Source organism: Pristiophorus japonicus, chromosome 10 (assembly GCF_044704955.1).
Source record: "Pristiophorus japonicus isolate sPriJap1 chromosome 10, sPriJap1.hap1, whole genome shotgun sequence".
Lineage (NCBI taxonomy): Eukaryota > Metazoa > Chordata > Chondrichthyes > Pristiophoridae > Pristiophorus > Pristiophorus japonicus.
The window spans coordinates 115,586,637-115,607,906 of record NC_091986.1 but is presented as its reverse complement, the minus strand read 5'-3'; the positions used below and the strand labels follow the sequence as shown (position 1 = coordinate 115,607,906).

The 21,270-nt window shown below is 42.4% G+C and overlaps 1 protein-coding gene across 2 annotated transcripts in view; it reads right to left on the bottom strand.

Moving 5' to 3' along the window:
- Positions 1–21,270, bottom strand: part of LOC139275066 (NADP-dependent malic enzyme-like) — a 279,205-nt gene that overhangs the window by 25,334 nt on the left and 232,601 nt on the right. For both annotated transcript variants that reach the window (XM_070892011.1, XM_070892010.1), the window contains exons 9-11: positions 8,081–8,178; positions 7,130–7,243; positions 2,697–2,802 (exon numbers count right to left, since the gene is read on the bottom strand). In XM_070892011.1, coding sequence (XP_070748112.1) covers positions 2,697–2,802; positions 7,130–7,243; positions 8,081–8,178 — 318 coding nt within the window. The remainder of the gene's footprint in view (positions 1–2,696; positions 2,803–7,129; positions 7,244–8,080; positions 8,179–21,270) is intronic.

The following is a 21,270-nucleotide window of genomic DNA, read 5'->3' as shown; positions in this document are numbered from 1 at the left end:
GCCTAAAGCTAATCCTAACTGATATCTTTTTTTTAAAAAGATACTGGGGGCAAGATTCCTCATTTTTTAATTAAAAAAAAAATGTCCTGTAGTGATGAAAATGTGTCACCAATTTATTCAACAATGAATGTTACAGGAAAAAAATCTTACTAGCAGATGTGACATAATTGAAACCGTACACATGTTCTAACACACATAAATCAGAATCAGGGGAAATCATAACGGGGAACAAAGAAATGGCAGACCAATTGAACAAGTACTTTGGTTCGGTATTCACTGAGGAGGACACAAACAAGTTTCCGGATATAAAAGGGGTCAGAGGGTCTAGTAAGGAGGAGGAACTGAGGGAAATCCTTATTAGTTGGGAAATTGTGTTGGGGAAATTGATGGGATTGAAGGCCGATAAATCCCCAGGGCCTGATGGCCTGCATCCCAGAGTACTTAAGGAGGTGGCCTTGGAAATAGCGGATGCATTGACAATCATTTTCCAACATTCCATAGACTCTGGATCAGTTCCTATGGAGTGGAGGGTAGCCAATGTAACCCCACTTTTTAAAAAAGGAGAGAGAAAACAGGGAATTATAGACCGGTCAGCCTGACCTCAGTAGTGGGTAAAATTATGGAATCAATTATTAAGGATGTCATAGCAGTGCATTTGGAAAGAGGTGACATGACAGATCCAAGTCAGCATGGATTTGTGAAAGGGAAATCATGCTTGACAAATCTTCTGGAATTCTTTGCGGATGTTTCCAGTAGAGTGGACAAGGAAGAACCAGTTGATGTGGTGTATTTGGACTTTCAGAAGGCTTTCGACAAGGTCCCACACAAGAGATTAATGTGCAAAGTTAAAGCACATGGGATTGGGGGTAGTGTGCTGACATGGATTGAGAACTGGTTGGCAGACAGGAAGCAAAGAGTAGGAGTAAATGGGTACTTTTCAGAATGGCAGGCAGTGACTAGTGGGGTACCGCAAGGTTCTATGCTGGGGCCCCAGCTGTTTACATTGTACATTAATGATTTAGACAAGGGGATTAAATGTAGTATCTCCAAATTTGCAGAAGACACTAAATTGGGTGGCAGTGTGAGCTGCGAGGAGGATGCTATGAGACTGCAGTGACTTGGATAGGTTAGGTGAGTGGGCAAATGCATGGCAGATGAAGTATAATGTGGATAAATGTGAGATTATCCACTTTGGTGGTAAAAACAAAGAGACAGACTATAATCTGAATGGTGACAGATTAGGAAAAGGGGAGGTGCAACAAGACCTGGGTGTCATGGTACATCAATCATTGAAGGTTGGCATGCAGGTACAGCAGGCGGTTAAGAAAGCAAATGGCATGTTGGCCTTCATAGCGAGGGGATTTGAGTACACGGGCAGGGAGGTGTTACTACAGTTGTACAGGGCCTTGGTGAGGCAACAACTGGAGTATTGTGTACAGTTTTGGTCTCCTAACTTGAGGAAGGACATTCTTGCTATTGAGGGAGTGCAGCGAAGGGTCACCAGACTGATTCCTGGGATGGTGGGACTGACCTATCAAGAAAGACTGGATCAACTGGGCTTGTATTCACTGGAGTTCAGAAGAATGAGAGGGATCTCATAGAAACAGTTAAAATTCTGACAGGTTTAGACAGGTTAGATGCAGGAAGAATGTTCCCAATGTTGGGGAAGTCCAGAACTAGGGGTCACAGTCTAAGGATAAGGGGTAAGCCATTTAGGACCGAGATGAGGAGAAACTTCTTCACCCAGAGAGTTGTTAACCTGTGGAATTCTCTACCACAAATAGTTGTTGAGGCCAATTCACTAAATATATTCAAAAAGGAGTTAGATGAAGTCCTTACTACTAGGGGGATCAAGGGGTATGGCAAGAAAGCAGGAATGGGGTACTGAAGTTGCATGTTCAGCCATGAACTCATTGAATGGCGGTGCAGGCTCGAAGGGCCGAATGGCCTACTCCTACATCTATTTTCTATGTTTCTATGTTCCTAAATATGTCCAGTTCTGGATTTATAGGATCAGATACATGAACAGGAACTCTGAGAAACCCAACCTATTTTCAAGTGATTGCGGCTCCAGTTTTCTGCTGGGTTTTCTCATTTGTGCTCTTTTATGTGAATCTAGAAATTAATCTACTTCCACTTTGTCTTCAGTGATACGAGGCATTCATAGATCTGGTCAGATGAGTCCTTTATCAGCTGGACTGTGTGCTACATTTTCCCACAAGACAGTAACCACAATGGTGTTACTGCCCCATTGATAACTTGATTTTTGACCAAATAAATGTAGTTATAAATGTGAACTGACTGGAGGAGACTGGCAGTGACTGGCAGCAGGGAACAGAACTGGTTAGTGCTAACAGTGCTGAATTTGAGGTTAGCTTTGTGTTGTGGACTCAAATACTGGGGACGACATCAAGACTTTTCCACCCGATTTCATTAACAGTATGACCCGTAACTGCCAGAGGGAGGAAACTTTAATTCCATTGGTCTTGAATCCAGATGCTAAAAATTATTTAAACTTTAATTAAATTGTGTTAAAGGATTTAGCAAGTCCTCTTTTTAAAAAAGAGTGGAGATATGATCAATTTAAGATAGATTACTAAATTTGTAAAATTGTTTCTTATCCGTGGTAGTTCAGTGTCACAATCTGACATTACAGCTCAATATGAACTAAAGGGTAATTCATTTTTTAACTGTACCTATTAAAGCTGTTGGTTCAACTTTCCTAACAACCTCTTCCAGGCTTTTTACTGGTGGATGATCCTGAGCAAATATCTGCTTTTCATGGGTCAGGTGACTTCTTCCCTGCACAAGAACAGGAAGGAAAGTAGAACAGGGTGAAAATTTATTTTATATATGTATCACATCAAATTTCACAGCATTGATTCTTCTGGCAAGATATACAGGTGCAACGTCCCTAATCCGGAACTCCGAAAACTGGAATTGTCCAAAGTCCGGACATTTTGCGCATAGCTGATGGAGTCGTCCAGAATCCTATTGATTTTTGATTGATTTTCTTGTCTGAAGTCCGGAAAAACCCCAAAACCGGAATTGATTCGGTCCTGAGGATTCTGGATTTTGGACGTTGTACCTACACTGAAGTATTTTGTACATACATCAACCTCGCCAAAAATGAACCAATCTACATAGCATAGAAATAATAAGCAGTATAATTAAGGAGAAATCACCTTTATGATTCTGGTTAAATATAAATTTTCTGCTTATCCCAATGATGTCTCCTTAACATAACTGAACTGAAAACTCAATTGAATACCTCAAATAAATATTTCCTGTTCTGAGGAGAAAATCTGGATTCATAGGAGGAAGTGCTAGATAACACTTTGTAAAATTATAAACTGGGTGACCAAACAGGGAAAATACAGACCATTGTACATCTACTTTTTCTCTATCTTTTTCCTATCAATTTTCTTGTTTTCTGTTGTGAATTTGTCAACTGCTGCTGGGAAACTGTTGAAAGGGAACTAAGCACCCTCCGCTATTTCACCAAAGTGACGATTATTCATTTGTGAGCCTCGACAATGAGCACGGAATTTTAACCCACCCTCCCAAAAAGTGGGTTGGGGTTAGAGTCGGGTGGGAGGTTAAAGGGGGGCGGGAGGTGGGCTGGCATTTAAAATATTATAATGAGGCTCTGTACCTCGTCTGGAAACTCCATTTTCCAGGTCTTGGGCAAACAGCCAGCTAAAGGGATGCGGGAACTGCTGGATCCAGGATGTAAGTATCTTTACACTTACCTGCTGGATCCAGCGTTCCTGCCTCGCCATCTCCCCCCAACCTTCCACAACCCCCATCCGAGCCCTCCAATCTCAGACTCCTCCTCCAGCCTCCCAACCCAAACCTCCCGCCCCCACCAGCCTCCAAACTCCCCTCCAACGATCTCACCCCAACCTCCCCTCCAACTATCTGGCCCCCGACCTCCCCTCCAACAATCTCGCCCCCAACCTTCCCTCCAACAATCTCGCCCCCGACCTCCCCTCCAACGATCTCGCCCCCGACCTCCGACGACCCCCCCCCCCCCCGCTCGTGCCCTGATCCCTCGTCTTTGCGGCCTGGTGCTGCAGGCCTATCCACCTGACAGCCAGCCAGCCAGCCTCTCCATCTGGCTCACTATGGGAAACAGAGAATCAAAATGCCTAAACAGGCCCTGCTGTTAAATTTGGCAGGGCCCAAGGGAAATCTGTTTTCCTGGTTTTCTAGCCAACCCCCCTCCTACATATTAAAATTTCAGCCCTACTGTCAGCAACCTATTCAACCACAGAGGTTTCACAGTCAATTCAATCATGTGGCATTTACACTATACTGCCAGCAACAGACACTGGATAGCTATCAGCAACAGCAGATCCTGGTACAATTCCCCTTCCCTTACCCAGGGCACTGAGGCCAATAGTAGCCACCCTTTGACCTTCATGCCTCAAACCAACTAACTGAGCACTGTTTGAGGATCATATCTGGGACAGCTACTCACTGCTGAAACCAGCCACGTTCTGGGAAGAGATCCAGTTTTAGTTTGTTTAAACCTGTTGCTATTTTTATTATGTGATTTTGCTCATCCTTAAATGTAAAAAACATAGAAACATAGAAAATAGGTGCAGGAGTAGGCCATTCAACCCTTCGAGCCTGCACCGCCATTCAATAAGATCATGGCTGATCATTCCCTCAGTACCCCTTTCCTGATTTCTCTCCATACCCCTTGATCACTTTAGCCGTAAGGACCATATCTAACTCCCTCTTGAATATATCCAATGAACTGGCATCAACAATTCTCTGTGGCAGGGAATTCCACAGGTTAACAACTCTCTGCGTGAAGAAGTTTCTCCTCACCTCAGTCCTAAATACCCTACCCCTTATCCTAAGACTGTGTCCCCTGGTTCTGGACTTCCTCAACATCAGGAACATTCTTCCCACATCCAAACTGTCCCGTCCCGTCAGAATCTTAACATGTTTCTATGAGATCCCCTCTCATCCTTCTAAACTCCACTGTATAAAGGCCCAGTTGATCCAGTCTCTCCTCATATGTCAGTCCAGCCATCCCTGGAATCAGTCTGGTGAACCTTCGCTGCACTCCTTCTATAGCAAGAACGTCCTTCCTCAGATTAGGAGACCAAAACTGAACACAATATTCCAGGTGAGGCCTCACCAAGGCCCTGTACAATTGCAGTAAGACCTCCCTGCTCCTATACTCAAATCTCCTAGCTATGAAGGCCAACATACCATTTGCCTTCTTCACCGCCTGCTGTACCTGCATACCAACTTTCAATGGCTGATGAACCATGACACCCAGGTCTCGTTGTACCTCCCCTTTTCCTAATCTGCCGCCATTCAGATAATATTCCGCCTTCGTGTTTTTGCCACCAAAGTGGATAACCTCACATTTATCCACATTATACTGCATCTGCCATGCATTTGCCCACTCAGCTAACCTGTACAAATCACCCTGCAGCCTCTTAGCGGCCCCCTCACAGCTCACACCGCCACCCAGTTTAGTGTCATCTGCAAACTTGGAGATATTACACTCAATTTCTTCATCCAAATCATTTATATATATTGTAAAGAGCTGGGGTCCCAGCACTGATACCTGCGGCACTCCACTAGTCACTGCCTCCGATTCCGAAAAGGACCCGTTTATGCAGACTCTCTGCTTCCTGTCTGCCAACCAGTTCTCTATCCACGCCAGTACATTACCCCCAATACCATGTGCTTTGATTTTGCATACCAATCTCTTGTGTGGGACCTTGTCAAAGGCCTTTTGAAAGTCCAAATACACCACATCCACTGGTTCTCCCTTGTCCACTCTACTAGTTACATCCTCAAAAAATTCCAGAAGATTTGTCAAGCATGATTTCCCTTTCATAAATCCAAGCTGACTTGGACCAATCTAGTCACTGCTCTGCAAATGTGCTGCTATTTCATCCTTAATAATTGAGTCCAACATTTTCCCCACGACTGATGTTAGGCTAACCCATCTATAATTACCTGTTTCTCTCTCTCTCCTTTTTTAAAAAGTGGTGTTACACTAGCTACCCTCCAGTCCATTTGAACTGCTCCAGAGTCGATAGACTGTTGGAAAATAATCACCAATGCATCCACTATTTCTAGGGCCACTTCCCTAAGTACTCTGGGATGCAGACAATCAGGCCCCAGGGATTTATCAGCCTTTAATCCCATCAATTTCCCCAACACAATTTCTCTCCCAATAAGGATATCCTTCAGTTCCTTGTGTCTTCCTGCGTGAAGACAGAACCAAAGTATTTGTTCAATTGGTCTGCCATTTCTTTGTTCCCCATTATAATTTCACCTGATTCTGACTACAAGGCACCTACGTTGTCTTCACTAATCTTTTTCTCTTCACATATCTATAGAAGCTTTTGCAGTCGGTTTTTATGTTCCCGGCAAGCTTCCTCTCGTACTCTATTTTCCCCCTCCTAATTAAACCCTTTGTCCTCCTCTGCTGAATTCTAAATTTCTCCCAGTCCTCAGGTTTGCTGCTTTTTCTGGCCAATTTATGTGCCTCTTCCTTGGATCTAACACTATCCTTAATTTCCCTTGTTAGCCACGGTTGAGCCACCTTACCAGTTTTGTTTTTACTCCAGACAGGGATGTACACTTGTTGAAGGTTTATCCATGTAATCTATAAATGTTTGCCATTGCCTATCCATCGTCAACCCTTTAAAGTATCCTTTGCCAGTCTATTTTAGCCAATTCACGCTTCATGCCGTCGAAGTTAGCTTTCCTTAAGTTCAGGACCTTAGTTTCTGAATTAACTGTGTCACTCTCCATCTTAATAATGAATTCTACCATGTTATGGTCACTCTTCCCCAAGGGGCCTCGCACAACAAGATTGCGAATTAGTCCCTTCTCATTACACATCACCCAGTCTAGGATGGCCAGCTCTCTGGTTGGTTCCTCGATATATTGGTCAAGAAAACCATCCCTAATACATGTCAGGAAATCACCTCCTCCACCGCATTGCTACCAGTTTGGTTAGCCCAATCTATATGTAAATTAAAGTCGCCCATAATAACTGCTGTACGTTTATTGCACACATCCCTTATTTCTTTTCAAGCCATTTAAAAAGATTATTAAAGTTTCAGTTGAAATAAAAAATAACTACCTTAATAATAAGTCCCTTTGAGTCCACCATCCAAATCTTTTTTAGAGCTTCTTGCTTTGAGATTCCAGCTTTTTCCATAGCCATCACGATGAGATGCGCAATTCCCATGGCAGCCTGTGATACATTAACAAAGCCATAGCTAATGAGGTAGAACAATGTTTGAAAATTCAAATTCATTACCAAATTAATATAACAATTTTGACGTTAAAAGCATTACTTTCAAATGACAGCCCAGAAGTGGGATAACTTCATAAAACACATCAGCAACTAAAACCAACAACTTCTGCACCTACTAACAGTACTGCACATAACCTGACGAGGCACATTTAATGCTGTGGTCGGAGACGATAGAATTTTATAAGGTAGTAAAGGGGTTTTTGAGATGTTAAAATTAATTCACCATCGCTATCAGCCACAGCAATTATTGAAAACAAATCTGACAATTGAGCCATCTCGAGTACCCACGTAAGTCTCGTCTTTGCTAATACCAAGCAATTCTAAAGAGGAAACATACAACACTTTGATGATAAAACTCATCACATCTGTTTCTACAATATTGAGTGTACAGAGGGTGCACCCAATGCTGTGCGGAAGGGGATGCATTGAGTGCACCCTCTGTACACTCAAGAGATACCGCCAATGTGCGGCAAATTTAAAGGCAATATTAGGTGCTCCACCCATTAACTTGGCTGGTACAGTTCTGAGTGAAAGTCAGAGTGTTGATAGAAATATTTAAAAATATTTGAACTTGAATAAACACCAAGAAATTGGGAATAGGATTTAAAACCAAACGATGCTCTCATTAACAGATACTGAAAGAGGGACGCAAGTGTTCCATGTACTCTTACAGCAGCTCAAGGGAATACCAGCGGAGTAGCAACATCAAATGTAGGATGGCAAGAAACGTAGACCATAAAAGAAAGATGAAAAAGGGCAAAGAAGTAATGCTACCTCCCCGGCTCCTTGGAAAACAAATTTATGATCAGAGAGTGTGTCCTTGGTGATTCTCAGTGCAGCCAGTATACCAGCTACTGCCACAGACGCAGTCCCTGTGAACAAAAGCAGATGTAATTAGAGAGAAACTCTGAAACACCTTATTAAAAGAAAACTTCAGACTCCAAAGAGCTTGTATTAAATAAACAGAATGCTCTATGAATATAAAGTTACAAGTTACTCATTCATTTTTGATCAATTATCTATATATGAAGATCTACGGTGTAAATGAATGACACTTACTTGGAGCAATCAGTGACTGCTCCAGAAAGATGGTCAGGACGACCGACTGTCCAGAGAGATTGCTCGCAGTTGCTGAGAGAGAAGAATGTCTGCCCTGTGCTATCTTTAATGAATTAGCATGTTTTGGTGAAATTCCTGTGAGCTATTTTAACAAGTTGTTTGTTTTAAATTGGTTGACAATTTTATGAAAGTAGTTTGCAGAGAATTTATCTTCCCCATTATACTCATATTGCACATCTTTTTTTGCACTGACAGTAAAATACAATTAAAAGCTTTCAATGAGACCTACAATTATAATTATAACTTGCAAATACTTTCTTTAGGAAAATCTACAAAGAAATACCCACTTTTTTTCTACCAATATCAGATATAAAAGTTGTATTTTATATAGCGTGTAATTTATTACAATCTTAATAAAAATTAAAAGCAATCCAACTTCTTTTATATTTACGGGTGTGCTGCTGGGTGAGTGGAGAGGATGCCGTGGAGCAAAGGAGGATGACAAATTCCCAAATAATTACAATAAAACTCATGTTCCATAAAAACACATTCCAATCTGGTTTAGTTTGGGATGTTGGAAGGAAGTTTTTTTTCCCCCAACAAAAGCAGTAATATTGATAATAATGAGAAGAAGATATTGTTCTGCAATATTCCATGGGGTCTCCTGAACCACAATTCATTGTGAACCAAACTAACAGACATCAATTATCAAGAGAACCAGGTGGTTTTAAATGTTCCACAGGAAAATCATCAGTTATACCGTAATATAAACAGCTCCCAGTTAGTCTAAAGATCTCTAAATGTAATAATTGACTGTTGAATAAGAAAATACTTCCTGCAACACATGAATATAATTTTAATCCAGTTTCATTTTCACACACAGCATCTGGCCAAGATACACAGAATTTCACACAGAATAAAGTTGTATCATGAACATTACATCCCTGATTTTAACTTGAGGCGAGAGTTGGGTGGGGATGGGGCAAGTTACAAACTCACAAAACCGCGCCATTTTTAACTCCTGAACTTCATCACCTTATTTCAAATTGGACTCCGTTCCGTGCCTGCTTTCCCGGGGGGGCGGTTGACATTGTGCGCAACCCGGGGTCAAAGTCGCGCTGGGTCCGAATTACATCAACGGATCCTCACATTTTGAAAATTTGAAGCTCGTCTGCCTGCGGCGAGAGCCTCAAACAACTCCCGACACCCAGGAGTTAAAATAACGACTGATGAGAATGGGGAGGCGAGTACTCTGCCCTCATTTTCAACCATGATTATAATTTGCAGTTTATGACTGCAATAACCTGGAGGGCAAAGTCACATTTCTACACAAAACTAGAACGCAACAATTAAAAAAAAATGTAATTCCCAAAATACTGTGAATTAAGGTGTGGCTTTTGCACACTGGCCTCATTCTTCTTTATAACACTCACATACTCTGGGAATTGTATGGACAATGTCACAATTCCCCAGTTATGTTATCAGCAAATCTTTCTGACACTATTTTCTCCAGAGACAGCAAGGTCAATTTTAACTGGGCAGGTGGGGATATGGGCGGGTGGGGGTGTGTTGTGGGTGGGGGTGTGGAGCAGGAGCTTTCTGTTGAAACAAGATGTCCGATGAATTAAATTCTCACACCTCACATGTAATCTTCACAAAGACAACTAGGGCACTTGTGGGTAACGGCGAGAGATAACTCACTTAACATGACAAAGCGTAATAAAATGTCTTATAACAGTACTTAATATTATTTTTACAAATACTGTATCACTAAAAGTCTGTTAGAAATATTTTTATGAAACATAGAAAATAGGTGCTGAAGTAGGCCATTCGGCCCCTCGAGCCTGCACCACCATTCAATAAGATCGTGGCTGATCATTCCCTCAGTACCCCTTTCCTGCTTTCTCTCCATACCCCTTGATCACTTTAGCCGTAAGGGCCGTATCTAACTCCCTCTTGAATATATCCAATGAACTGGCATCAACAACTCTCTGCGGCAGGGAATTCCATAGGTTAACAACTCTCTGAGTGAAGAAGTTTCTTCTCATCTCAGTCCTAAATGGCCTACCCCTTATCCTAAGACTATGTCCCCTGATTCTGGACTTCCCCAACATCAGGAACATTCTTCCCACATCTAACCTGTCCAGTCCCGTCAGAATCTTATATGTTTCTATGAGATCCCCTCTCATCCTTCTAAACTCCAATTAATAAAGGCCCAGTTGATCCAGTCTCTCCTCATATGACAGTCCAGCCATCCCTGGAATCAGTCTGGTGAACCTTCGCTGCACTCCCTCAACAGCAAGTACGCCCTTCCTCAGATTAGGAGACCAAAACTGAACACAATATTCCATGTGAGGCCTCACGAAGGCCCTGAACAACTGCAGCACGACGTCCCTGCTCCTATACTCAAATCCCCTAGCTATGAAGGCCAACATACCAATTGCCTTCTTCACTGCCTGTTGTACCTGCATGCCCACTTTCAGTGACTGATGAACCACGACACCCAGGTCTCATTGCACCTCCCCTTTTCCTGATCTGCCACCATCTACATAATATTCTGCCTTCGTGTTTTTGCCCCCAAAATGGATAAGCTCACATTTATCCACATTATACTGCATCTGCCATGCATTTGCCCACTCACCTAACCTGTCCAAGTCACCCTGCAGCTTCTTAGCGTCCTCCTCACTGCTCACACCGCCACCCAGTTTAGTGTCAATCTACAAACTTGGAGATATTACACTCAATTCCTTCATCTAAATCATTAATGTATATTGTAAAGAGCTGGGGTCCCAGCACTGAGCCCTGCGGCACTCCACTAGTTATTCTGAAAAGGACCAGTTTATCCCGAATCTCTGCGTCCTGTCTGCCAACCAGTTCTCTATCCACGTCAGTACATTACCCCAATACCATGCGCTTTGATTTTGCACACAAATCTCTTGTGCGGGACCTTTTCAAAAGCCTTTTGAAAGTCCAAATACACCACATCCACGAGTTCTCCCTTGTCCACTCTGCTAGTTACATCCACAAAAAATTCCAGAAGATTCGTCAAACATGATTTCCCTTTCATAAATCCACGCTGACTTGGTCCAATCCTGTCACTGCTTTCCAAATGCGTTGCTATTTCATCCTTAATGATTGATTCCAACATTTTCCTTACTACTGATGTCAGGCTAACCATTCTATACTTACGCGTTTTCTCTCTCCCTCTTTTTTAAAAAAGTGGTGGTACATTAGCTACCCTCCAGTCCATAGGAACTGATCCGGAGTCGATAGACTGTTGGAAAATGATCACCAATGCATCCACTATTTCTAGGACCACTTCCTTAAGTACTCTGGGATGCAGACTATCAGGCTCCGGGGATTTATCGGCCTTCAATCCCATGAATTTCCCGAACAGAATTTCTTGCCTAGTAAGGATATCCTTCAGTTCCTCCATCTCACTAGACCTACTGTCCCCTAGTACAATTGGAATGTTATTTGTGTCTTCCTTCGTGAAGACAGAACCGAAGTATTTGTTCAATTGGTCTGCCATTTCTTTGTTCCCCATTATAAATTCACCTGAATCCGACTGCAAGGGACTTACGTTTGTTTTCATTAATCTTTTTCTCTTCACATATTTATAGAAGCTTTTGCAGTCAGTTTTTATGTTTCATGCAAGCTTCCTCTCATACTCTATTTTCCCCCTCTTAATTAAACCCTTAGTCTTCCTCTTTTGAATTCTAAATTTCTCCCAGTCCTCAAGTTTGTTGCTTTTTCCAGCCAATTTGTATGCCTCTTCCTTGGCTTTAACACAATCCTTAATTTCCCTTGTTAGCCATGGTTGAGCCATCTTCCCCGTTTTATTTTTACTCCAGACAGGAATGCACAATTGCTCAAGTTCATCCATGTGATCTTTAAATGTTTGCCATTGCTTAGCCACCGTCAACCCTTTAAGTATCCTTTGCCAGTCTATTCTAGCCAATTCACGCCTCATACCGTCGAAGTCACCTTTCCTTAAGTTCAGGACTCTAGTCTCTGAATTAACTGTGTCACTCTCCATCTTAATAAAGAATTCTACCATATTATGGTCACTCTTCCCCAAGGGGCCTCGCACAACAAGATTGTTAATGAGTCCCTTCTCATTACACATCACCCTGTCCAGGATGGCCAGCTCTCTAGTTGGTTCCTCGACATATTGGTCAAGAAAACCATCTCTAATACACTCCAGGAAATCCTCCTCCACTGCATTGCTACCAGTTTGGTTAGCCCAATCAATATGTAGATTAAAGTTACCCATAATAACTGCTGTACCTTTACTGCACACATCCCTTATTGTTTGATGCTGTCCCCAACCTCACTACTACTGTTTGGTGGTCTGTACACAACTCCCACTAGCGTTTTCTGCCCTTTGGAATTCCGCAGCTCCACCCATACCGATTCCACATCATCCAGGTTAATGTCCCTCCTTACTATTGCATTAATTTCCTCTTTAACCAGCACCGCCACCCTGCCTCCTTTTCCTTTCTGTCTATCCTTCCTAAATGCTGAATACCCTTGGATGTTGAGTTCCCAGCCTTGGTCACCCTGGAGCCATGTCTTTGTGATGTCAATGACATCATACCCGTTAACTGCTATCTGCGCAGTTAATTCGTCCACCTTATTCCGAATACTCCTCGCATTGAGGCACAGAGCCTTCAGCTTGTCTTTTTTAACACACTTTGCTCCTTTATAATTTTGCTGTAATGTGGCCCTTTATGTTTTTTGCATTGGGTTTCTCTGCCCTCCACTTGTACTATTCTCCTTTCTATCTTTTGCTTCTGACTCAATTTTATTTCCCTCTGTCTCCATGCATAGGTTCCCATCCCCCTGCCATATTAGTTTAACTCCTCCCCAACAGCACTAGTAAACACTCCCCCTAGGACATTGGTTCCGGTCCTGCCCAGGTGCAGACCGTCCGGTTTGTACTGGTCCTACCTCCCCAGAACCAGTTCCAATGCCCCAGGAATTTGAATCCCTCCCTTCTGCACCACTGCTCAAGCCACGTATTCATCTGAGCTATCCTGCGATTCCTACTCTGACTAGCACGTTGCACTGGTAGCAATCCTAAGATTACCACTTTTTAGGTCCTACTTTTTAAATTTAACTCCTAGCTCCCTAAATTCGTCTCATAGGACCTCATCCCATTTTTTTACCTATATCGTTGGTACCTATATGCACCACGGCAACTGGCTGTTCACCCTCCCTTTTCAGAATGTCCTGCACACGCTCCAAGATATCCTTGACCTTTGCACTAGGGAGGCAACATACCATCCTGGAGTCTCGGTTGTGGCCGCAGAAACGCCTCCCTATTCCCCTTACAATTGAATCCCCTATCACTATCACTCTCCCACTCTTTTTCCTGCCCTCCTGTGCAGCAGAGCCAGCCACGGTGCCATGAACTTGGCTGCTGCTGCTCTCCCCTGATGAGTCATCCCCCTCAACAGTACTCAAAGCGATGTATCTGTTTTGCAGGGGGATGACTGCAGGGGACCCCTGCACTGCTCTTCCTGTTGGTCTTCCATTCCCTATCTGGCTGTGGATCCTTTACCTGCAGTAAGACCAACTCACTAAATGTGCAATTCACATCATTCTCAGCATCGTGCATGCTCCAGATTGAATCCACCCGCAGCTCCAGTTCCGCAATGCGGTCCATCAGGAGCTGGAGGCGGATACACTTCCCATACACGTAGTCGTGAAGGACACTGGAAGCGTCCCTGACTTCCCACATAGTACAGGAGGACCATAACACGTGTCCGAGCTCTCCTGCCATGACTTAACCCTTAGATTAACTTAATTTGGCAACAACAATGCTAAAGGTTACTTACTGATAAAAGAAAAGAAAAACGAAAAGCTACTCACCAATCACCAGCCAATCACTTACCCTCTTGGCTGTGACGTCACCTTTCGATTTCTTTCTACTTTTTTGCCTTCCTGCTGCAGCTACACAAGCATGCCTCCTCGATGCTGGGCTTTAAGAAGGCCGTCTCGATCTCCCCGCTCCGCCTCTCGCTGACTCCCGAGCCTCCTCGATGCTGGGCCTTAAGTAGGCCGCCTTGATCTCCCCGCTCCTTCTCTCGCCTACTCCCGAGCCTCCTCGATGCTGGGCCTTAAGTAGGCCGCCTCAATCTCCCTGCTCCGCCTCTCGCCGAATCCCGAGCCTCCTCGATGCTGGGCCTTAAGTATTCCGCCTGGATCCCCCCGCTCCGCCTCTCGCCGAAGGATAGTGAATTATGAAGTTACATGTAAGATGAGCGTCATCTCTTATGGAAGCAGAAATTATACTCCATTTACTCTTTGTGATACATGCCCATTATAGACTATCGCAGGAAACTGCTGCAAAAATATATCTATTTTTGTTACATATGTGGACTTGTATTTACTCTGTATAGACACCAGAGGGCTCATCCCCTGGAGTCCAAAGGGATCCCATAATCTCTTGGGAGCACAGGTATTTAAGGAGGCTTCACAGGTTGGAGAGGCGCTCTGGAGACCTGCAATAAAAGACTACGGTCACACTTTACTTTGAGCTCACAGTGTTCAGTCTGACTTTTTCTCCATACACTACAATTTTGTCATCTGTTCTTCTCATGCAATGTTGATCCAGCTGATGATACATCACAATACACACATCTCAGATCACATTATGTCAACATGAATGGAAAATCTTGGCAGCAATGTTGGAAGACAGGAACTAAAATAGTAACTTGGCCGGAGCGGATAATGGTATACGAAACAGAAAAAAATTAAAAACAATGATTCTAAGAGAATAGAGAGAGCAGAAGGCACATATTCAAATCAAAAACTAATATTTTACATTATAGACTGTTGATCATAAATATTACAAGGCAAGACAGATGTAACGATAACATCATTTTCATAGGTAACTGTATTCAGGATAAATGGCAATGGTTTAGGAAAAATTGACTGCATCTGAACCATGAGACTGATAATAAATAGAATTGGCCATTATAAACTATTTCAAATAGGTGGTGGAGTGGGTGGGGAGGAGAGAAGGGGAAGCGAGATAACAGAATCTCATACAAGATTGATATAGGAATGAATGGTAACCAACAGATTGGCAGTAATTCACTAACTCAGGGAGATCTACTGGATCCAGCCTCCAACAACAGCCAGGCACAAAGACATAGGAGATGGAAACTCTTTATGATGATGCTTATGCATGAATCCTGGTCGTACTGGAAACAAAATGTCTGAGTTACAGAGCTTACTCAATACAACACACTAAGCTACAGAATGTTGAGGAAAAAAGGAACTTGGATTTATGCAGCATCGTTCATGTCCTCAGGATGACTCAGTGATTTAGAGCCAATAAATGATTTTTAAAGTGTAATCACTGTTATGTAGACAAATGTGACAACCAATTTGTGCACACCAAGGTCACTGAAACAACAAATAAATTAATAACCAAATAATCTCTTGGTGATCATTTTTGGTGATATTGGTTGAAGGAGGATTGTTAACCAGACAGTGGGAGAACTCCATGCTCTTCTTTAAATAATGTCATGAAATCTTTTCATAGAATCATAGAATGATACAGCACAGGAGGATGCCTTTTGGCCAATCAACTCTTTGGTAGAACTATCCAATTAATTCCACTTCCCTGTTTTTCCCCATAGCTATGTAATTTTTTCCCCTTCAAATATTTATCTAATTCTCTTGTGAATGATACTATTCAATCTGCTTCCACCTTTCAGGCAGTGAATTCCAGATCACAATAACTCGCTGTGTAAAAAAATGTTTCCTCATTTCGTCTCTGGTTCTTTTGCCAATCACCTTAAACCTGTGTCCTTTGGTTACTGACCTTCCTGCCACTGGAAACAGTTTCACTTATTTACTCCATCAAAACACATGATTTTGAACACCTCTATCAAATTTCCTCTTAACCTTCTCTGCTCCAAGGAGAACAACCTGAGCCTTTCCAGTCTCTCCACTTAACTGAAGCCTGTCATCCCTGGTACCATTCCAGGAAATCTTTTTTTCACCCTCTCCAAGGCCTTTACATCCTTCCTAAAGTGTGCTGCCCAGAATTGAACATAATACTCCAGCTGTGGCCGAACCAGTGTTTTAGAAAAGGTTTAGCATAACTTCCTTGCTTTTGTAATCTATGCCTCTATTAATAACGCCAAGGATCCCATATGCTTTTTAAAAGCCTTCTCAACTTGTCCTGACACTTTCAAAGATGTGTGTACATACACCCCTGGGGCTCTCTCTTCCTGCACTTCCTTTACAATTGTTACATTTAGTTTATAATGGCTCTCCTCAGTCTTCATCCCAAAATGTATCACTTCACACTTCTCCACATTAAATTTCATCCAGCACGTGTCTGCCCACTTTACTAGTCTGTCTACCAGAGAGATCGGGGGTGGGGGAGGGGGCGGGGGGAGATTGGGTGCCGGAAGAGATCGGGGGAGCAGCGGAGAAGATCGCGGGGGGGGGCATGGGATATGTAGGGGGTGGGGCGGGAGGAAATTGTGGTCCGTGGAAGACATCGGGAGCGCATCGGAATGCTGGGGGTTGAGTCCGATCGTTGGGGAGGTTACCAGGAAGCGCTAACGGCAGGCACACAGCAGGGGAATTTTGTCCCCTTAGTGTCTATCCTACTTTCTATCCATGTATGTAATACACTGATAAATATGGGGGAGGGGGAAATCATCTACTGGTTATTAAGCTGGAAGTGAATAATGGCCACAATCTTCCAACCCTCCTTAGATATGGTGGCGGTGCCAGAAGACTGGTAGATGCAAACGTTACACCACTGTTTAAAAAAGGGGAGAAGGATAAACCCGGCACTTACAGCCCGTTCAGCTTAATGTCAGTGGTGGGGAAACTTTTAGAAACAATAATCTGGGACAAAATTAATTGACATTTGTAAAAGTATGGGCTAATAAATGAAAGTCAGCGTGGATTTGTTTGACTAACTTCATTAAGTTCTTTGATGAAGTAATGGGGAGGGCTGATGAGGGTAGTGCGGTTCATGTTATGTATATGGACTTTCAAAAGGCGTTTGACAAAGTACCACATAATGGACTTGTTAGCAAAATTAAAGCCCAATGGGATTAAAGGGACTGTGGCAGTGTGGATACAAAATTGGCTAAAGGGACAGAAAACAGAAAGTAAGTGGTGAACGGTTGTTTTTCAGACTGGAGGGAAGCATACAGTGGTGTTCCCCATGGGTCAGTATTAGGATCACAGCTATTTTTAAATAAATATGTTAATAACCTGGACTTGGGTATACAGGGCATAATTTTAAAATTTGCAGATGACACAAAACTCAGAAATGTAGTAAACAATGAGGATATTAACAGACTTCAGGAGGACATGGATAGAATGGTGAAATGGGCAGACACATGGCAGATGAAATTTAATGCAGAGAAGTGTGAAGTGATACATTTTTGTAGGAAGAATGAGAGAGGCAATATAAATTAAATGATACAATTTTAAAGAGGGGTTGCAGGAAGAGAGAGTCCTGGGGGTGTATATATATAAATCTTTAAAGGTGACAGGACAAGTTGAGAAGGCTGTTAAAAAGCACATGGGATTCTTGGCTTTATTGAGTCAGAGCACAAAATCAAGGAAGTTATGCTAAACGTTTATAACATAATGGTTAGGCCTCAGCTGGAGTATTGTGTTCAATTTAGGATGGATGTCAAGGCCTTAGAGAGGGTGTAGAAGAGATTTACTGGAATGATAGCAGGGATGAGGGACTTCGGTTGTGTGGATAAACTGGAGAAGCTTGGGTTGTACTCCTGAGAGCAGAGAAGGTTAAGAAGAGATTTGATAGAGGTGTTCAAAATCATGAACGGTTTTGACAAGAGTAAATAAAGAGAAACTGTTTCTAGTGGCAGGAGAGTCGGTAATCAGATGACACAGTTTTATGGTGATTGGCAAAAGAACAGCAGTTGTTACACAGCGAGTTGGTGTGACCTGGAATTCACTGCCTGAAAAGATGGAGGAAGCAGATTCAATAGTAACTTTCAAAAGGGAATACTTGAAGTGAAAACATTTCATTTGCAGGGCTATGGGGAAAGTGCAGGGAAGTGGGACTAGTTCGATACCAAAGGGTCGTCACAGGAACGATGGGCTGTATCATTCCATGATTCTGTAAGGAACACTCAATGAATGCTGTAAAATTATTTCACTCTTACTGATGTTCACTGTTGACCATGAAAAAAAAATCAGAGCAACCATCAATAATACCTCAATGGAATTTCTCCCCAAGTGTTATCTTTATTGTTTGATGCTGTAGAGTGCCAGTTTAAGCCAGTATGCTAAAACCTGTAACCAAATTGCCGTGCTGCATGTCTGGTTGTCTTATTCCGTTTTTGAAAAAAGAGTAACCAATGACTTGTTATTTAGGGTTCTACCATTACTTTCCTATTAAACAATTAATGAGTTTAAAATGAGAATTGTAATCAAAATCATTATGAATAAAACATTAGAATAAATGTAATAAAATTTAACATCAATATTTATGATCCTGCATAGTTCCAAATTAGTTTCCAAAAGCAACAACAGCTCTGGTAAGAACATCTGATAATAATCCCCATTGACAGATGTTTAGCGACACTGGGTCGTGGTCAGATAAACACTGATCCATAGAGACCTCAGTGGGCCATCAGTAATTTCTCTTCTGATCACAGGAAACACAGCAATAACAAAAAGTTGCAAAATGAATTTAATAAACCTACTTTGTAAAGGAAATTGTACTGCTCTGCGATTCAGAAAATACATTTCTCTCATAAATCACAGCTTGGTTGAATCCCTTTTGCCTATATGCTCTTCCCATCAATCTTACCAGCAGGCAAAGAACCTGTCCCTGGCCTCTCCCCTTTTACCATCTCTTGCATTTCTCTTCTCCACCCTGAGCATTCATATTTCTGGATCCCATGGCACTATTTCGAAGAATAGCAGGGGAGTTATCCCCGGTGTCCTGGTAAATATTTATCCCTCAATCAACATAACAGTTGATTGGGTCATCATCACATTGCTGTTTGTGGGAGCTTGCTGTGTGCAAATTGGCTGCTGCGTCTCCTACATCACAATAGTGACTGCACTCCAAAAGTACTTCACTGACTGTAAAGCGCTTTGTGATATCTTTATTTCTCTCTCTCTCTTTGTTTCTTTTTCTCACTCCTATTAGACATGGGAATTCCCTTCCCAGTGCTTGCAACAAATAGAGTCACCCTCCCCAGCACTCCCACAATTCCATGCTATCTCAGACTTTCAGATCCTTAATGTTTCCACACTCCATGATTCGAGCTCCCAGACAAAGACGACCCTACAAACTCTACCAACCAAACCAGCCGCCTCCCACAGATCCTGCAACCTACTTCCATGCAATGTTTTCCCTGACAACTTCCTTTGCACATACACTTTAAAACTTTAATTACATAATTAAATGAACTAACAGAATCTAGGTACAGGATTGAACAATTCTAGCCCCAAAACATCAACACACATCCAATACTCTAATAACACAATTTGGTTAATTCAATCTCTACCGTCAGCATCACTGATAATATGTTGTGTGTTAAATAACATAACACACGTAACCTTTGACCCATAATAAGCAATGCAACAGAAGATCTACTAGTAAATTATAAATATTAAAAATACACTAGTATTTACTGGCATTACACTTCCCACACTTTTTGATGGACTCAAATGAAAACAAAACAGAACCCTGTAGCTATGCCCAGCCTGGAGCTTCAATGTTCTTCTGACACTTATTGTTTCCTTCTGTAGCTTCCAGTTCCACTTCCCCTTCTCCCCTCCTGCAACTGTTTCACTTTTTCCATCGCCCAGACTAACTTACTCTTTCGCCACCTGTTGCCTGCCCACCATCCCATGTTATAACCCCGCTCTTTTGCTGGCTTGCAAGCTGATGTGCACTCAGTATCCCAACTCGCCGTCCTACCTGAACCACAGCTCCACTCTGTCAGCCAATAACTTTGCTCTTTCCCAAGCCCACTGCCTCAGTAATCTGTTCTGACTGATTCTCTAGGAAACATCTGTAAAAGGTAAAAACAGAGAAATACAATTCCTTGCAACAGGAAAGGAGATAGACAAAAAAAAACCTTAAGATACAGCAAGCAAGAAAAAACAAAAGCAGCAGGGAAAGTAAACATAAAATACGAAATAAGTACAACAACAAACAGAGCACAAAGGCCAAGTTCTAACATAGAAGACAAAGTAAGGAACGCAGAAAATAACAAGGAACATGGGAAATACCAGCAAAACAAAATGGCAACAATTGTCAGCAGAGAACAAAAAAGATAAGCAACAGCAAAATACTATGGATGAAATAAAAACAGAAAAAGCTGGAAACACTCAGGTCAGGCAGCATTTGTGGAGCGAGAAACAGAGCTAACATTTCAGCTCAATGACCTTTCATCAGAATGGAAGAAGTTAAGAGATTTAACAGTTTTGAGAGAGAGCCAGGGAAAAGATGACAGGAAAAGAACAAAAGGGGAGAGGTCTGTGATTGGGTGGTGGGCAGGAGTGATGAAATTACAAAAGTGATAATAGGTTATAGTGAGACAAATATAGAAACAAAAAGATGGGTCCCGAGGAGGTGCAAATGGTTACAGTAGTGGAGGGAAGTCTGGGATGTGTGGCAAACAGGAGAAGGCTCCTGTGGCCTGGGACAGAGAGGTTAGAGTGGGAGTAGGATGGAGAAATAAAGAGGCAAGCGACCGGAAGCTCAAGATCACGCTTGCAGACTGAACAGAGGTATTTAGCAAAGCGATCACCCAATCTACATTTGGTCCCCCAATTTAGAGACCGCATCGTGAGCAGCGGATACAGAATTAAGTTGGAAGAAGTACAAGTAAATCTCTAATCCACCTGGAACGAAAGCAATTTTG